At 40.6% G+C, this 19,655-nt stretch overlaps 2 protein-coding genes across 2 annotated transcripts; one reads left to right on the top strand and one right to left on the bottom strand.

Annotated features, from left to right (window-relative positions):
- Positions 1-1,742: 1,742 nt before the first annotated feature.
- Positions 1,743-7,832, bottom strand: LOC111235093 (coenzyme Q-binding protein COQ10 homolog A, mitochondrial-like). The gene is made up of 5 exons (XM_022763412.1): positions 7,175-7,832; positions 5,471-5,620; positions 5,193-5,385; positions 4,883-4,984; positions 1,743-4,362 (listed from the first exon to the last, which is right to left on the bottom strand). Exons 1-5 carry the CDS (start codon positions 7,309-7,311, stop codon positions 4,195-4,197), a joined length of 750 nt encoding a protein of 249 aa, XP_022619133.1. The 5' UTR covers positions 7,312-7,832; the 3' UTR covers positions 1,743-4,194.
- Positions 7,833-8,318: 486 nt separating this feature from the next.
- ankrd52 (ankyrin repeat domain 52) lies at positions 8,319-19,453 on the top strand. Its single transcript, XM_022763449.1, has 28 exons — positions 8,319-8,472; positions 9,076-9,159; positions 9,293-9,371; positions 9,558-9,628; positions 9,844-10,044; positions 10,145-10,232; positions 10,406-10,548; positions 10,768-10,980; positions 12,125-12,203; positions 12,307-12,421; positions 12,622-12,704; positions 12,814-12,931; positions 13,048-13,116; positions 13,234-13,374; positions 13,733-13,795; positions 13,974-14,085; positions 14,427-14,498; positions 14,603-14,804; positions 14,937-15,024; positions 15,127-15,244; positions 15,835-16,054; positions 16,164-16,251; positions 16,419-16,502; positions 16,822-16,967; positions 17,138-17,220; positions 17,718-17,800; positions 18,117-18,208; positions 19,182-19,453. The coding sequence occupies exons 1-28, from the start codon at positions 8,446-8,448 to the stop codon at positions 19,451-19,453; spliced, it is 3,234 nt and encodes a 1,077-aa protein (XP_022619170.1). The 5' UTR covers positions 8,319-8,445.
- Positions 19,454-19,655: the final 202 nt, after the last annotated feature.

Here is a 19,655-nt window from a genome sequence, read left to right as displayed (position 1 = left end):
GTGGACAGAAACCCTTAACATGGGTTTTATTGCCGTGCTGACGTGCTTCACTAAGCGTGTCGTCTCATTTCCGGTTGCTGGAGTTTCCGTTGTTTACATGCTGTTCAGGTCTACTAGTTTTTTTTTAACAGACAGCTTCTCTCTCTCCCTCCCACTCTTCAGCTCTGTTAGCTTTGTTGCTCGGTGCGACTTTAGCGATAATGGTACATCTAATAAATTTAAAATATTTGACGTAATGGAAGAGAGGCTCTGTCGCGAAGCCAGGACGGCAGGGTCAGTCTTTGGGCTGGGTGACTGCCCCTAAAAAGAGGCGTGCCCTTAAGCCCACCGTTCAACTCACATTTATACCAACAAAGTGTTGAAAATAGCATGATTATATTGTTGAATTTATACATTTAGAAATGCCTATTATGCTTAATTCGCATGTACATTATATGATAGGCACCAGGAGTTTATTCTTTGGTCTATATATCCCTGCTTCTGCTAAATTATTTTTTATCCCTCGTGGGAAATATACAGCAGTAAATAATGTAATTAATGATAGCTGAGGTCAGTTTAGCTGCTTTGGTTAAAGGGTTGTGGTGTTGTGCATGCCTGCTCACAGGGTCAACAGTATTGTCGTTATTAGTAACACCTGTGCTTTTCCTACTATGACAAGTCAAATTGTCTGCTGAAAATGCATACTAGAACAATAACATGTTAGCTCTTGTCTCATATGACATGACAGTTCAGGATGGATCTTTGTTCGTTTGTTTTTTATTTTTCCTTTCCACCTGGTCGCACTTGTCAGCGCCGCAGGTGAACAGCACTGAGGGCAAAAATAATGACACAAAGGCTTTCCCATACAGGTTGCCAGAGTGTTAGATTAAAACTAACCTATTAAAGCTAACTAATTAAAACGTTTTCTGGGGTTGAATGTCTGTTAATCTCCACAGCTTGATTACCATTGCTTAGGGTCTCACTGTACAGGAAATAATTGCAATTGCGTCAAGTTTTTCTCAGAGCTGAATACACAACCACTGAAGAGTGAGGTCAGTGTCCCTTCCACTCATACCTCTATGGCTTTTATGAGAATTCCTGTCATATCTGTAAAATAACCTAAAAAAATATTTGCTCTGTTATTGAGCACATTCTCACTCTGTAAACCTTGAGTTACTTGTCTTTTGTTGAGACACATAGTATCGGTTGGTTGAATATTGTAAACAAGATTTTGAATGCAGTACCCAGAGACAAAACTAGTACATCTTGAAATACAATTACCTTTCTGCACTGCTGTTGTAGAGCTTAAATTTGAATTTGTGATTCTTCAGTTCTTACCATTGTGGCAAGGTTATTCTGGTGAGGCCTGACTTCTACCTAATAAATGCAATTGACAGGATGAAGAAGGAAGTTGGTCCAAATACCCACCTCTCCTACGTGCCGTTATTAATAACTGGCCCACATACCATCACCCCACTCTGGTTTCTTGATGGTCAGCTGCCTTTTGGAGAGCAGTGTCTAACCCCTGTCCCTGTAGCCATACCTCCTGTGTCTATGTGCACTTTGTGGCAACAAGGCCATGCAGTGGCCCAGTTCAAAAACCCAGTTAAAACAGGCAGTATAAGCTTCATCTAAGGGCATTATGATACAACCATACAGTGAACTGCTGCTGCAGGTTAGTTACACAAAGGAATCAGATTCTCCTGAGCAATATACAAATAATTTAAAGAAACAGTGCATACAAAAAATAATTTATACCTGCTTTTTTATTTAAATAAAGCTTTAAAATACACCCACAGTATTTACAGGTACATTTTAGCTTGCAACATAAAAAGTGAAAGGACTGCAAAAATAATGGCAATATTTTCTATCATAATGTATCTACATCCATGTATACATTCCAAGCCACCACTGTTAAATCAGGGGTTGTTCATATACCTGCAATATGACCATCAATGTGGAAATATACTGCAGGGAAGGAAGGCTGAGGTGACAATACTCTTGCTCTTCTTACTATCTCTTAAAATAGTCTCCATTGTTTCCGATTTCTGAGTATTGGCACCTACAACAATAAACCTTGGCATTAAATTCAATCAGTAGGCAGCATATCAAACATACATCTCTAGCAAAAAACAAAAAAAAGATCCAAAATCAAGCCTGATCACTGGATAGCATGACGATATGCTAAAATTTTAATCTTAAATCTGACTTAATCTAAAATTATATTTTATTGCTTAAAAATATAACACTTGAAAATGACATTTAAAAATCTTTTAATAAGTTGAACTTTTTTTCATGTAACAGTGATTCACAGGCCCATTGGATTTAACATTCTTCATGCATTGATAATTAAATATCCCTTCATTTCCAAATCACCTTTTTAAAAAGAGAAAATAAACACATCGACTTTGAAGCCAAAATCCAGCTTTGAAAATACCGAACCACAGTTCAGTTCTGTTGAGAGTATGATACTTGGAGCATGTGGACAAAATGAACTGCCTGTTATGAGGAAGGTCACACAATGAATGACTTCCTCCACTGACCTTTGGCAACCTGAATGTATCTAAAATATGGCAAATACGGTATTAATATCAATTAACTTTATGCGCACTTTACTGTGGAATAAAGCGATGGGCTACCTCGATATGAAATATAAATCCCAACAAATTGTAGTCACACTGACAATGCAACACTTGAAACGTGTATATTTGCCTCTTTGTTAGTTACATCCATGCATCATAATGAATATAAATAAAAGCTACACCTCTCAAAAATAAGCATGAAACCCACAGACAATGATAATGTTTTATTCTACAGCCCACCAGCGTATTTTATATAAATGTACACAACAGGAGGATCATTCTCCTGATAACCTTCATAACATGGACCACAAAACAGAAAGCAGAGATGGAAAACTTTTCCAACATGTTACAAATTGTTTTAACTTTAGAAATCAATTGGATTATTGGAACTGTGACCTAATCACATTACTATCAATCTCAAGTATCTCAAGTGGCATTTAATTTGATTTTCAGAAATAGCATCTAATCTAATCTTTAAGAATCTGCAAACCAAAATATATATTTATCAAATATAAAGTTGTAGTTAACCCACATGATCTGTAACATTTTTGTTGTAATCCCATTTAAAGTATTTCACAGTACACTCCAACCTGTTCATTCAGGTGCTCTTGTTTGTGCCCCCATCACCTTTATTAATCACCTAAAAGTTACTACTCGTGCTGGGCTGTAAAATAAGGCATTATTAAAATTGGCAGGCCAAGTCTAAATGTCCAAAAACACAATCCTCACAGCACAACAACAGCCAAGATAAATCTAAATCTCCCAAACCTCAAGGTTAATTGAGGACACAGCTAACTAATGAAGAAATGACATTTTTCCCCCTCGCAAAATGTTGCACTTCAGTGATATTGTCACAGTGACAACACTCTCAACGTCCCACACATGGCACATTTGATTTGGATCCCAATAATATAATAAAAAAATTGCATATAACCACTGATGAATAAATTAAAAAGGATGAAATGAAATATCGTTTTGCACCAACTTCACAACTCTATGTCAAACAATATATTAAAAGTTCCATTTGAAATAAAAGTGGTAAAAGTAAAGGCAAAGTAATACAGTATAATCAGCTGATCAAAGTGCTGAAATTCAACTAAAGATTGGACACACTTTGACTTGATTAAGTGTCAGTGTGAAAAGTAACTTCGAGGTCACAGTGAACTATAAGACTTGAGCAGAAGTCTGGATCAAACGGCATCTGTGCCTTTTATTAAAAAAATAATAATAAAAGGGTGTTTTGTTCAGTGTCACTGTGCTGTTCATTTAAAATAATAGTCGACTCTACCATTGGTAGCATAATGTTGCAATGATTTACTGTTTTTATACATAAATACAGCTTGTAACTGCTATGGAGCAAGAGCAATGGTGGTGTCCCTCTGCTAAACAAGGATCCCTTCAGTGGAGGTAGACAGAAAGTGGAAAGACTTAACACAATGAGAAGAGGAATTATTAATAATAATAATAATGCTTACAAGAGTTGGATGTCTAACATCTTCAGCAGCCACTATGATGTCTATGTAGCGGTGAGGGGGGGATTACGCAGCATCATGCAAGTTTGTGTGGATAAAGGAAACAAAGGTTGGTATAATTTAAGGCCAGATGAGGACATGAGGACATACAGCTGCCAAGATCACGTCTGATGCACCTCGTGAAACATTAACTCCCGTGGGATACGAGTCTCTGGGCCGTACAGCTTACAAGCCCGCCGCTCAAAAGCAGCGACATTTTGCTTTACAACCTCATCGAAGAACATGGTGGCTAACTGGGAGTGCAGCAAAGAGCGGAACTCAAAGGATATCTGTAGAAGATACAAAAATAATTAATTAATAAACTAACTTTTAGTTAATACCACAGTCATAAAATATGGCAGCAAGAGAGGGTGAATTTGACGTACAATACAATATATATAGGCTTATTTATTTTTTGTCAAGGGCTAGATGAGAAGATCCAGACCACTCATGTCTGTATGATAAATGAAGCTACAACCCCCAGACAGTTAGCTTAGCTTAACATAAAGAGTGGAAACAGTGGGAAGGTTAGAGAACAGAGGACATATACAGAGCCAGGCTAATTGTTTCCCTGTACTTTCAGTCTTTATGCTAAGCTAAGTGTCTTTTGCATGTAGCTTCATAGTTCCTGTACAAACACGAGGATGGTATAAATCCTCTCATTTAACTCTCAACAAGAAAGCAAATAAATATTTCTTCCAAAATGCCAAACTATTCCTTTAATCAGGGTTAATACAAAAGATGCATCAAAGGGGGCAGAGGGTCTGATACACACTTAATAAACCGAGAAGCAAGCTGGAGGCTACTTACAGAAAAGTCTACTGTGCAGGTGCGAGGGTAACCAGGAATGCCAGGACTAAAGCGCCATATTGTCTCCAGGTGATTGAACAGCTTTCCATCTGTACACACTGCCTAAAATCACCCAAAAGAGAAACTCTTATCAGAAACAAGAATTTTAAGGAGTGGGTGCTTTTCGACATCACAAACACTATTCACTTCAGTTGCTGACATTTAAACTGTTATTTATATTTCAGCAATATCAAATACAATCACCATTCATAAAATCAGATATATTGTCATTCACAGGACTGAGAGATTCACTGTAGCTTCTGACACTTACTTTGACCAGATGAGGCCGGACACTAGTGATCATAGATGTGTATCTCTCCACCACTGGAGGGAATCCCACTTCAAGCTGGGCTTTGGAGTGGCCTGCTCTTTTCATGATGGTCTGGGACTTCTTACACCAGGGCACAAAGTGCTTGTAGTCGTCAACATTGGCCACCACTTCATACATTTCCTGCATAGAAAACCTAAGACAGCAAGTATTGCAAAGTTAAGGAATTAAAAAGAAAACACTCAGATATACAGTTATTATTACCATACTGGAAAATTTACCCAAGTATCCTACGCTCGGAGTACTCCTTCCTTTTGTTGGTGAGGCTGATGAAGTTTCTGCTTTGGGGAACAGTTGTCATTGTGTCCCAGTCTTGAAGGCAAAGCACTCTGGGAGTTCTTGTCATCAAAATGCCACATGATGACAGGTGTCTAAAAAGTAAAGAGAAAATGTCCTGAAGGCCACATTCTGGAAAGAGGGAAACCTAACACAGGCACAACACACAACAAAAAAGGCCCACTACATTCCAGTTTCCAGCTACTGTCAATGAGTGCACAAAGTACGCTGCATCAGGAGGTAACGGAAGGTCTCTGTGTTGTGAGTATGCTGGTAATTTCTGATTTGGTATTGTTATGTGAATAGCAAACAGCTACGTATTGTAACACCGACTCACTCTCGTTGCACCACTTAGCAATGTGTTTTCCGGTAGGTAACCAGTAGAATCTGGATGAATGTTTTATGACTATCTGACATGTTTGAATAGAAAAAAAATCTATGTTTTAAGTCAATATCATAATATTGCAGGATAGTTTTAAATATGAAATGTAGTTTGATTCGTGGTTTCATTTTGTAGGTTTTTACTTCCTAAATTTTGGTAATCAGCATCAGTTAATTAGGATGGGAGCACTGTAATTTCCTTACATACATCAATACATCATTGACAATACCACTGATATCATGATATGTCCAATTTAAATACAAATAATATCATGAACCATATGATAAGGCACAACCTTAGCTGGCGATGAACTCAGCTGATATATTTGACAAACAATACTATATTTGTCCAACATTAATTAGTTATTCCTTGTGATATTAGATATTGGTATTGGTCCTTCCTTGAAGTGTAGGTGTCTAATGTATGCTCTTGCCCTAGTGGAGAATGGAGATTGTCACACCTTTGAGAAAGGTTAAATATAAATATGACTACAGTTAAAACACTTTCAGTTCTTCATTTAGGAATTTTCACCTAATCTTCCTGCAAATCACTCCAAGTTCTCAGATATTTCAGGATGTCTTGCACACACACAGCAAGTTTGTGATTTACCCACATTTTTTCAGTGATGTTCATGTCAGGGGACTGTGAGAGTCTTTCCAAAAGCTTCAACTTGTGTTTCTTGAAGTAGCTCATGATGGATTTGAGTTTTTTTCTGCTTTGGTTCATTGTCCTCTTGTAGAGGCCTTTATTTTCACTTTCTTTTTATGAACTCACTAATCACAATAACCGTTTTCAGTTCAAAAATTCAAAGTAAAAGTGAATAACTTTTGAAGATGGGCTAATTTTTTTTTTTAAATGTCTGTCTACTGCTTTTCTTTCGAAAAACAAAGGCTTATTTTCCCAGGGATGCAACAAATATTTGCTTGCAACTGTACGTGTTGCAAGCAAGTGAGCAAGTGAGAGGTCAGAGGTTATATTTATGTTCTTCTTATCTCAAGACTGACGATTCCCCATCAGAGCAAGACCTTTATGGTTTCAATACTTAATTGTTCAATACTGCGCCTGCACCAATTAGCGATAACCTTTACTGTGTCACCAGTACTAACCGATATTGATAACATTTGTAAGATTCAGGTTGTCAGACCTGGCTATTGCTCCAGGATTAACCCAACTTGTCATCACAACTATATACTATTCGATGCAAAGGAGACACAGTGTGTTGTAATACTAGCCGTGTGTCATTACAATGATAAAGTCCTGCTAATACCTGATGTTTTGGCGAAGGCATCCTCTTAGCACCGGTGTACGACACGAGCGAGGGGAGCCCACAGTGGCAATCTGAAGAAAGTCACTGAATGTCCGCACACCCATGGGTAACCGCCGGGCACTGGCCGTGGCTGCCATCAAACCAGCCACTCAGTTCAAGGAACAGCGATCCTGGGTCTGAGAAGCTGAGCCCGGGGTCTGCTCCAAGACCGGAGGCGGTGATATTCAAGGTTCCAGTCCGAGTACCCTGTGAAGTCCGGGTTTCTAAAATCCCACGTAGCGTTAATTCTACGCTGCAAGAAAAACTAGTAGACTGTCTTGGGTTAAAACCGCGTCTCCGGTCGCTTTCTTAACTGTCAGCGTAGCTATCGTTAGTTACGGTGCTCAACTGCTAATGTTAGCGAACATTAGCTAGCACGGTTTCATAACGAGCCCGAACAAACGCGACGCACAGCCGCGTCCCTCTATATTTTTAGCAATACTCATATCAATCCACGTTTCGAGCCCCAAACTTACAACAAAGTTAAGTTATTTAAGCTGGTTTTTGGTTTGTGTGTTGTCAAATATCGCCCAGCTGCCGACGACCTTCTGCTGCTAAATAAAACGCCGGTGGGACAAACTGTTCCTTTCTTCTATCCGCTGCCCGTCGGTTAAACCCAACGCCTCTGTGGTGAAATGCTGCCTCCCACTGTGCTGGAGGTTAATGGCTGAATTTGTTTTTAGTTATTATTGGTACTTTCTGCTTAATCCTGCTGACAAACAAATAATCGACAAACAAACAGACACAGGTGAAAATATAACCTCTTTGACAGAAGTAATAGTTGATATAGAGTGAACCTCGGTATTTGTACAGTTGTGCTGTATTAAAATAAAATAAAAACTCCGCTCAATGACAGCTACATTACTTGTATTGATAGTTGTTAATATTAATGCTTTTGAAACCCTCAACTTGACCTCGCAGACAATCGGTGCCCTTCTTCTTCTGTCTTTACGCGGTGTAACGGCAGCTTTACTGTTTTCTGCCACATGGCGACGCCATTTCCCCCAACAAGCCGAAAGCAGACCGCCACGCCTGTAGGCGGACCAGCACAGTCGTAGCCAGTATCGTCAGACCAGACATTGGATACAGACAACAACAGTGACAGATCAAGACCGCATTTCTGTTTGCAACCAGCTATGGGTGTAGTCTGAAAAGTGAATACAGTAGCGCACCGCAATATACCTCGAAGTTTTATCCTCATGAAGGAGCTCCGTCCTGGCTGAGTTTGGGAGATGGGAGTACTCAACATTGCAGACCAGGTACGCTGCAAGAAAGCGCTCCGTGTTTGTGCTGTGGCGCAGTCTATTTGCTGGGAAAGACTTGCTCTTGTGCGCAATATACTACGTCTTATTCGCCGAACGACTTGTTTTTATATTTCGCTTAGTGGTTGTGCATGTTTGTTCAAATTGATATCGGCGTTATAACAATAAAATTCCTTGCAATTAGCGATGCTCGGCATTCATGCGTTAATGCATAGGCTGTTGCCGCTCTTGTCTAGGCCGTGCTCCGGGTCAGGGCCAGCTCTGTAGCAGAGGGAGCTAGGTAAAGCCGTTTTGCTAGCTGACGTAAGTGGTGAGAAAAGGGCCTGTAGGCCTCAGCCAGGGCTCTGAGTATTTACTGGAAGGAAACAAGAATCACATTCAGTTACTTAGAGTAAACACACTAAATACAACGTTTAATATCATGATATCATATATTAACGATTTCAGCGAATAGTTGGTGGCTTTAACGACGATTTGACCCGCTCAGAGGAATCATACAGTGTGATGAGCATAGCCGAATCGTCGCTTCGGATGAACGTCAACGTAATCTCATGCAAAGATATCGTAATGATAACTTCACTTGGTATTTCTGTATTGCAGCCTCCTCTGGTCCAGGCCATCTTCAATCGTAATGCTGAAGAAGTTCAACTATTATTGCACAAAAAGGAGGATGTCAATGCACTGGTATGTGTTAAATTCATGTAGTTACCATGCAAAACGGGTTCATATTATGAAGGACTTGGGCCCCCGAAATACCAGTTAAGCACAAGCATTAAACGTTATTCCTCCCTTGATTTTAAGTGTGTTTATCCTACAGGACCAAGAGCGCCGTACGCCACTTCATGCTGCTGCCTGTGTGGGTGACGTCCATATAATGGACCTCCTCATTGAATCAGGTAAGTGAGCTGCATGCATTGCTGATATCTGGCTCAGCTGGCTCATGTTTATGGTGCACACTTTATCCTTTGGTACCGCGATTGATATCCTCACTGTAAAATCACTGTGCAGAAGTATAACTCTTCACCTGCAACATTCATGTGACACCTTAATAATGGTTGAATTTTTGTTTGTTTGTCTGCCAGGTGCCAGTGTAAATGCTAAAGACCATGTATGGTTGACCCCATTGCACAGGGCGGCTGCTTCCAGGAATGAAGTAAGCAATAAACTCATATCCTTTTGTTATTTTCAAAGAGTCTAATTATCTTAGTCAGATGACATCATCCTCTAATTCTATTATGTATTCCCCCACAGTGATTATAGAACTCATTTGAATCAATGCACCAAAATATTGCACTGAGTGAAGGAAATGCAGCAAACTGCAGATATGATATATGCTTTAAGCTCTTGTAATTGCTTCCATCTCCCCAGAGGGCAGTGGGTCTGCTGCTGAGGCGCGGAGCAGAGGCAAATGCACGAGACAAGTTCTGGCAGACACCACTGCATGTGGCTGCTGCCAACCGTGCCACACGCTGCGCAGAGGCCCTGCTAACCCAGCTGAGCAACCTGAACATGGCAGATCGCACAGGCAGAACTGCTTTGCACCACTCAGCCCAGAGTGGGTTCCAGGAGGTAAGATTTGAGTTGTATGCTTTCCTTTTTGAGATTTTCTTAAGTAGCTAGTACTTGAGAGTGGTTCCTCAACAATTTTATGAATTTAATTGGCTGACAGATGGTGAAGCTGTTGCTCAACAAAGGGGCCAACCTGAGTGCCATCGATAAGAAGGAGAGACAGCCTATCCATTGTGCTGCTTACTTGGGTAAGCAAGTTTCATGTTCTTACCAGTGCTGCACATTTTCATTGTCAGATGTCAGTAAAGGCTCCTATTGTCCATGGGCAGTTTTACTCAAATGAAGAACAACAACATGAGCAAGTCCATAAGTCACAATCTATGATACTGACATGTTTTCTGCTCTTTTGTGTCTCCCACAGGGCATGTGGAGATTGTGAAGTTGCTGGTGTCCCGCAGTGCAGACAAGAGCTGCAAGGATAAGCAAGGCTACACACCTCTCCATGCTGCTGCTGCAAGTGGTCACATTGAAATTGTAAAGTACCTACTGAGGATGGGGGCAGAGGTGAGTGATTTTTTTATTTATTTATTTATTTATTTTTTATATGGACTTATAAATCGATCAAATTAGTTTGCTTTATTGTTTGTTTTATTAAATGTCAGACAAACTGTCATATAACCAATAGTCTTTTATCATGGGCAGCTGAAATCTGATAAAAGGGATGCTTCTTTTCAGGTTTCATGCACAGTCTGATCTTGTGTCACATTTGTCTTTTGCCATCAGATTGATGAGCCCAATAGCTTTGGAAACACTGCGCTCCATGTGGCTTGCTACATGGGGCAGGAGGCTGTGGCTACAGAGCTGGTGAACCATGGCGCTAATGTTAACCAGCCCAACAAGTGTGGCTACACCCCTCTGCACCTGGCTGCCGTTTCCACCAACGGTGCCCTCTGTCTGGAGTTGCTGGTCAACAATGGGGCAGATGTCAACCAGCAGGTACGGAACAGGCTGCAGTGTCTCAAATGGAAATGACTGTACAATTTGCTGTACTGTTTGTTAATACTCTTGTAATTTGGTGGTTATTATATTTTCAAGTCACTCAAAAGTACAGAAGTGGTAGTGCAATACATCAGCATTTATAAATAAATAAATAAATTGTTTTTTACACCAGAGTTAAAAGTTGTGATTTAAAGAAAAATGTGTGTTTGCATTATAGCCGTGGTCCAATGTAATGAAGTCAACATATTGGCGTCGACATAGAGAAAGTTAAAGATAATACACTTTCTGTTCTGCCTATAGAAATACTTTCTGTATAAATGTGCAGGGGTGGAGAATTTAGCTGCCAGAAGTGTGAATGTGTGAAAAGGAAATGCACGAGAAAAAAAAGTTTCATGTGAAATTGATCACTATTTGCAGTTTACTCTGACCTTAAGAATTATGTTGTCTTAATTCAAATAACATTCTCTCAGAAAAAATGCAAGCAGTGTAGTTTGCCACTTTTGTAATAATTAATTTAGAAGAAGTGTTACAATTCTCCCAAGCCCACAGTTCGGTTCATACCTCCATCTTGAGCTAATCAAACTAGCCTAACCTTTACTGCAGGCATTAGCACTCAATCACTTGACTGTGATTGGATCAAAATAGTCAGTTTGACACACGCAGTTGGAAAACATTTAAATAGGTGTGCTGTACTATGATTTACATGTGTTATGGTGTTAATTTTGAAATGAAAAATAAGTTTTATTACATTAGTAACATAATGAGAGCTCAATAAGCTACACCTGCAGCAGCGACAGCAAGTTGGGGTGAGTTGCGGTTTTGTCTTTGTCTTAGAATTGTTGGTGGTAAATTAAAACCTGTTATTTTAGGTGTAGATTTATTTGAATTTTCTAAATGAGGACATGCAATTAAGACTGGAAACGGCTCAAAACATGAGATGTGCATGATGATCTTGAGTCTTAATTGTATAATGACACAGAGAATTGTCAAATCAGCCTCATTCTCCATTGCAGCAGTTTTCTTAAGCCTGCTGAGATAAGTCTCACACCAGTAAAATGTTATTCAAATCTATTGTACTGATCTCTGATTCACATCTAAGGTGAAAGAATATGATTTTATACTTTTTTTTTTTTTCTTACAGAGCAAAGAAGGGAAGAGCCCCTTGCACATGGCAGCCATTCATGGACGCTTCACACGCTCTCAGATCCTCATCCAGAATGGTAACAATGACTGTGCTGTTTGACTGATCTGTGAGAATATGTTAGTGGAGGCTTTTCTCTTAATGGGTCTTTGATTTACACCCTCTTCCTTTCTTTCCATCAGGTGGGGAAATTGATTGTGTGGATAAGTATGGCAATACTCCTCTCCACGTTGCTGCTAAGTATGGCCATGAACTGCTGATCAGCACGCTGATGACCAACGGAGCAGACACGGCCAGGTATCGGAAAAGCCTTAAGTGGTATTACTGATGCGAGCGAATAATAGTGTCACGAGGTTGTAAAAACACACTTAAGCAATACAAAGAAGCATTAATGTATGAGCTTCATGCTATTAAACAGTGGGTTTTAAGTGGGGTTACATTTTTGATATTGAGTATTTGGTCTGTAAAGTTTTGTTCTGTCTTTTTTACTTTTCTAGACGTGGGATCCATGGAATGTTCCCCTTGCACTTAGCTGTGCTGTACGGGTTTTCAGACTGTTGTCGCAAGTTACTCTCCTCAGGTTTGTCCCATGGATGTGTGCGCCCTGGTTACTTAATCTTCTATATCTATGTTTGTATGTGTACTTCGACATGACTGTTACCGCCAGCTTTTTCTTCATTACCCTACAGGTCAGCTGTATAGTATAGTTTCATCCATGAGTAAGGAGCATGTACTATCAGCTGGGTTTGACATAAACACCCCTGACAACTTTGGGAGGACCTGTCTACACGCTGCTGCCTCTGGAGGGTAAGACACACAATCTGCCTTGGCACTGGAATATTAAAATGACCTAAAAAGTTATGCTATCACATGTCGTCTGTTCCTTCAACTTAATTTCCTGTCATGGTCATCTGTCTCTACAGAAATGTTGAATGTCTGAACTTGCTCTTAAGTAGCGGTACCGACTTAAACAAGAGGGACATAATGGGAAGGTGAGTTTCCCCTCACCCAAAATAGATGTCTGTGTTCTTAATTTGCTAATCCTGTAACATTCATTAATCATCATTCTGAGTGACTGTTTTGTCTCTCTCCTTGCATTCTCCCTATAGGACACCGTTGCACTATGCGGCTGCTAATGGGAGGTACCAGTGCACTGTGACCCTGGTGAGCGCTGGCGCTGAGGTCAACGAGCCTGACCAGACAGGCTGTACTCCCCTGCACTACTCTGCCGCCTCCCAAGCCTTCAGCAGGTTGGAAAACTTCGTCTCTCTCAATCTGCACTTTTTCAGAAACAGGAGAAGCAGCACAAGCCACAAATTCTGTTCAAGTCTGACAGAAAGTCAACGGTTGTCAACTTTATTTCTTGACTCTGTGTCTTAGCTTGTTGTGCTTTTTCTCTTATTACTCAAGCTCATTGACTTCAACAACTGTACAGTTTCATTTAAAGTAATATGAATATCTGGGTTCATAGTTGAATCACATTCACTTCTGAGCTTAGCATGAAAAAACTTTCTTAGTCAGCAATGTAACTGTCTAAACAACACATCCAGGAATGGGCAGTTTTGCAGTGTATTTGATAATATAAAAAGAATTTCTTATTCTTTCCAGAGTTGACCGTCATTTTTCTGGGAACCATCAGAATGATGAAGATGAGGCGAAGGAGTCGTACTTGTGAGTTTATCTATGTTTATTTATACTGCCCTCTCCTGCGTCTGCCCATGAGCAGTATGATTAAGTCTTAAAATTGAATAAACTGACACTAAGTTTGTTTGGGAAACATTTGAGCCTGAAGGCCGTTGAATTAAATGCTGCTGCTCTCTACATTTTATTTCCTGTCTTTTTCTAATAGCTGCTTGGAGCATCTTTTGGACAATGGTGCTGATCCATCGATGGTCAACTCAAAGGGTTACAGTGCTGTTCACTATGCAGCTTACCATGGCAACAAACAAAACCTGGAGCTGGTGCGTTCCTCTGATTAACCTGAGATCACCTCACAACGTAACCTTTGTTCATTGATCAAAATGCCTCTGCTAAATGGTGCTCAAAAATGAGCTGCATCAATTGTTTGATTACTCAATTTCATTAATTGGCTATTTTTTTTGATAGATTCATTGTTTAAGACATTTTTCAAGTTTTAAAGACAAAAACAACTGAGTATGAAAAATAGGCGAATGTACTTCAGATGTGGTGGACTTGCTAAATCAGGAATATATACAACATATTAAATATACAAGTTTACTAGAACGCATCTTCTTTCCTCAGTAAATAAAATGAAATCCTCTGTATATATTTATTCTTTTAGCTCCTGGAGATGTCCTTTAACGCACTAGGAGACATAGAGAGCAGTATTCCAGTCAGTCCACTGCATCTTGCTGTAAGTTTTTCACATTCAACTCTCTGGGCTGACACTTACTATAATTGGCCTCTTAATCTTGACTAAATACAAAGTTGTGACTGACTTCCCGTGTGCTCCCTCAGGCTGATAAGGGCCACTGGCAGGCGCTGCGTGTGCTGACTGAGACTGCAGCCTATGTGGACATGCAGGATGCTGCAGGCCGTTCTGTGCTCTACTTGGCTGCCCAGAAAGGCTACGCCCGCTGTGTTGAGGTGTTGTTGGCTCAGGGGGCCTCCTGCCTCCTCAATGACAACCGCCTCATGTGGACTCCAATTCATGTTGCAGGTATGCTGGAATATTTCATGTTATTACAATTGTTTCTGGTTCTTACCACTTCGAAAAGAGTCAGTTTTGTTTTAATAAGAATATACGTCTATGTTTTTAAAATTCCCACTCTTGTGCTCTGTTTCACTCCAGCTTCCAATGGTCACTCAGACTGCCTGCGCATGATGATTGATTATGGGGAGGAGGGGGATCTCACCAACGTTGCAGACAAATTTGGCCAGTGAGTTGTTTTTCTTTGTGGCTTCAGTTTGTACAATCAGCTCTTGCCAAAAGCTAATACAGTGACAATACACTTCTAAATTGTTATTTCTGTCACCTTCAGGACCCCTCTGATGCTAGCTGTTCTGGGAGGTCACACTGACTGTGTCCACTTCCTGTTGGAGAAGGGTGCCTTGCCAGATGCCAAGGACAAGAGGGGTAGCACAGCTTTGCACAGAGGGGTAAGTCAAACACTGCATGAGGTTACATACTGTATTCAAGTAGAGGTCATTATTCACTACACAGTCACAATAGTGAACCAAATTGTCCTTCATTTTCACTTTCATATAAAGTATATTAGATAATGTAGTTAAACTGGAGACGTGTGTAAAAATCTACCTTATTGAGATGCTGCATCTAGCAGAGTCGCCACATCGCCTTGTCAGCAAACAGTAAGATATTGACATAGAAAAATGATAAAGGCTAAAGCCTTTTTTTTTTTTTTAATTCCCAATGGCACCATCTGTTAAGGTGTCTTAGGGATCAGATCAAGAGTTGCCAAGGCATGCTAGGTGACCTTTATCCTGGCTAGAGACTCCTCTTAGTCATAGGTTAAAACAAATTTCAATGAAGATATTTATTAAACGACCTTCCTTAATATAGTAATGGTCCCTGTCCAGGAAAGTAACCTAGATCTATTAATACTGCCGTGACCCAGGAGTATAATATGTAACAAATGAATATGAAGAAAAATTATTTATATTTACATTCATGGTTTTCCAGACAGTTTATTACAAGTTTGTCTCATCACACCTTGCTGGTCTTTGCTCAGGCGGTGTTGGGCCATGATGACTGTGTGACAGCCTTGCTGGAGCACAAAGCTTCTGCACTGTGTCGGGACGCCCAGGGTAGGACACCTCTGCACTACGCTGCATCCAGAGGCCACACAGAAATCCTGGCCAGTCTGGTGCAGGCCGCCATGGCAACAGACCCGCAAGATAAACTGCTGGACAACAAACAATACACCCCATTACACTGGGCTGCTTACAAAGGTTTGCTCAGTTTGATCAACTTGAAATGGCTAATCCCCAAACTTAAGTGTCGCAGTTAATCATGGTCACATCTGTTGTCTATAATATAATAAAGTGTGTTTGTTCTCAGGGCATGAAGACTGTTTGGAGGTTTTACTTGAATTTAAAACATTTATCCATGAAGAGGGAAACCCTTTCACCCCCCTGCACTGTGCTCTGTGAGTATTAACTTGGTATAAGTGCTCATCTCGGGTCTCAGTGTGTCAAAACTAATTACTTTTATTTAAAAAAAAAAAAAAAAAAAAAAAAAAAAAAACACCCTAATTAGGGTTTGGCTGATTTAGATTAAATCAGCACTCCATTAACTCAGCTGCCTTTCTTTTAGGATGAATGGCCATAGTGGTGCTGCAGAGAGGCTGCTGGAATCTGCTGGGGTCCACATGATTAACACCAGAGATGCCAAAGGAAGGTGAGGCTACAAAACAAGACTAGATTATTTTGGAACAATTATGATCAGAAAGAAATCATTTAACATAAAGTCTCAGAGAAATTTGCAGGTATATACTGTTCTAGAGGTATTTCTCATCATTATAGAGTTAGTATTGTTACCTGTCCCTGTTCCTTATATCTCAAATCATCAGTCATGAAATTCTTGAACTTTGTGCTTTAAGTTTGCCAGAGCCCCAGAGGCTGTAGCACTGATCATACAGTAATTGGTTGAACTCTGTGTGTGTGTGTGTGTGTGTGTGTGTGTGTGTGTGTGTGTGTGTGTGTGTGCGCGCCTGTAGGACCCCACTGCATGCTGCTGCATTTGCTGAGGATGTCGCAGGACTTCAGCTGGTGCTTCGCCATGGGGCAGAGATCAATGCAGTGGACAAAAGTGGACGCTCTGCTCTGATGGTAGCTGCTGACAAGGGACACAGTGGCACCGTGGGTAAGTCGCACCTGTTAATCTTGTGGTATCATTATTAAGAACAAGTTGTTTTTAACAATGCATAGCTGTATGCCAAAGTCAAGGTCGTGCATCCCCTCTGACTATATTTGTCTGATGGGGACATCTGTAGTCACAGGAAATAAATGTTTTTGTCTCTTTGTGTTGTCCAGCCATCCTCCTTCACCGGGCCAAGGCTGACCTGACACTGCTTGATGAGAACAGGAACACTGCCCTGCACCTGGCCTGCAGCAAGGTACACAACACAATTATCCACTAGATCCTAAAGTCAAAGCTCCACTGTAGTGTGCTGAGATTTACCTCCCTGTCTATTACAAGGAATCGTATTTGAGCAAGTACAGTTTCTCTTTAATAAGAATGGTTTTATGTTAAACACCTCAACGTAATTGGCTACACTTTCTGTGAATGCTGACGGTCAAGGTCACTGTGACCTCACAAAATACATTTTTGCCATAACTCAAGAATTCATACACTAATTATGACACAATTTAACACAAATGTCTAAGAGGACAAAATGATGAAGTGATGACATTTTATATCCAAATGGTCAAAGGTCAACTTGACTGTGACATCATAATGTTCTGCAAAAACCCTTTTGCCATTATTCAGCACTGTAACTCAGGAACAGAGGGGAGACTGTGACCATATTTCCTGCAACTCCACTGGTTGGCAGAGCCATACAACCACAATGTGGTGATTCTAGTTTCACTGTCTTTCTGTTTTGTCCTTCAGGCTCATGAGATGTGTGCCCTGCTGATTCTGGGAGAGATCCACAGTCCCACACTCATAAACGCCACCAACAGTGCTCTGCAAATGTGAGAAGCTTATAACATTTCTAAGTTTACTTTCCCAATTAAGTAAAACCACTTTTAGGCCAATACTTGAAATACTGGCCATGTTTGTCCAAGTGTTCATTCTTTGTTTTAGTCAAAATAATAAGAGTATAAATATTTTAAGATCTTTTGGTAATTGTGACAAATGTTTGTTCACACAACACTTGTGTAACCAATACTCTGAGGCTGGATCTTATATGTTTCCAGTATTCTTTACATGTTGAAATGTTACAGTTAATTAGTTGCTGATTCGTTGGTCTGCCAGCTGTTTCTCAGCCTTTCCCTCGCTCTCCTCCAGGCCCCTCCATCTTGCAGCACGTAATGGCCTGGCTACGGTGGTGCAGGCACTGCTGAGCAGAGGAGCCACTGTGCTGGCTGTGGATGAGGAAGGTGAGGCACTCCTGATCTCTGTCAGCATTTTATCTTTAATTACACTGGATGATTGGAAGTAGTGTATTTGATCAGGCAAGAATCTTTGTTTTAGCATATTTGCTATAAATTATGTGATTGTTTCTTTTGTTTTTTGCCTAGCAATTTTCACATAACACAATATTTTTGATGATCCTATCCTCTTGCAAACCTGAAAAACATACTTGTTCTGGACAGCCTGTTCAATGTAAATCTTATATCAAAGTTATGTTAACCTTGTGTGGAAGTAAAGTTGAACGCACATGTTTTAAAGAGTCATCTGAGGTCTTGAGTTAATGTTCTTGCAAAAGTCAGATACTTAACAAAAACCTTTTATATTACCCTCATGACAATATTCAAGTTGTCTTTGTTTGTTAGTTTGATTTCTTGACACAGTTTCATTTGTGTTAAATATGCAAAAACCCAAGCATTATTATTTATTTACACCGGCATCAATAGATTTTTTTGGCTTCTTGGGAGCAGCTAACAAGCTGTAAACACAAGCCCAATATTCATTGTCAGCTGTTTTTGTTTTCTACCAACTCCTGAGGAAAATATATGGCTCTTTAGCTGCTAAATGCTCCACTATATTCACCAGTTAGTCACTAACTTTTTCTGTGTGTCCTTTGGTGTTATGCAGATGGCACACATTAGATTTTCAGAGCTTTTTATTGAAAACCGCTTCCTGCTGCTGCTTAAAATGACACTAATGAGAGTGAAGCCAAACAGGAAAGTTGCAGGCTATAAAACGAAATAAATGAATTAAAAACATGAAAACACTCACTCACTCTAGAACTCACTGAAACATCAGGTGATTCATCACTGTGAGTGACACTTTTGACATTACACGCAGTCGTTTGATCCGTTGGTCGGAGCAGCTTTAGAAAGTTGATCTAATTCATGTGGTGTTCAAGCAGTATGTGTGCACTAATGTGAATGTGTTGTTGTCAATCAGGCCACACCCCAGCTTTGGCCTGTGCTCCCAACAAGGATGTGGCTGACTGCCTGGCTCTGATCCTCTCTACCATGAAGCCTTTCCCCCAGCGGGACCCTTCCTCCTGCTCCTGCTCCTCTCCCACTGTCTCCCCCTCCCCGGGTCTCAACTTGCTGAAGCACTGCGGCATCACCGCCGCCTGCGCCCCCTTGCCCAGCAACGGCCTCCACAACGGCTACGTCAAAGACCGTCACGGTGCACCGGTTGGCCTGGACGGGTGTCTGTCTGAGTGAGGTCACGTGCTCCCCCCTCAGTCAGCTGCTATCACCATCATCACCACCAGGGGGTGACTCCCTTTAACATGGCCCAGAGGACCAGGAGAGCACCCACCCACATGTCTGTTCTCTGTGTATGTATGTGTTTGTGCGTCTGTGTGTGCGTGAGTGTTTGGTCTTCTCTTGAGGTGCAGTCAAACCTAATATGCAATTAGATCCC

Source organism: Seriola dumerili, unplaced genomic scaffold (genome assembly GCF_002260705.1).
Source record: "Seriola dumerili isolate Sdu_G_001 unplaced genomic scaffold, Sdu_1.0 BDQW01000468.1, whole genome shotgun sequence".
NCBI classification, from domain to species: domain Eukaryota; kingdom Metazoa; phylum Chordata; class Actinopteri; order Carangiformes; family Carangidae; genus Seriola; species Seriola dumerili.
This window is presented reverse-complemented; position numbering and strand designations above follow the sequence as displayed.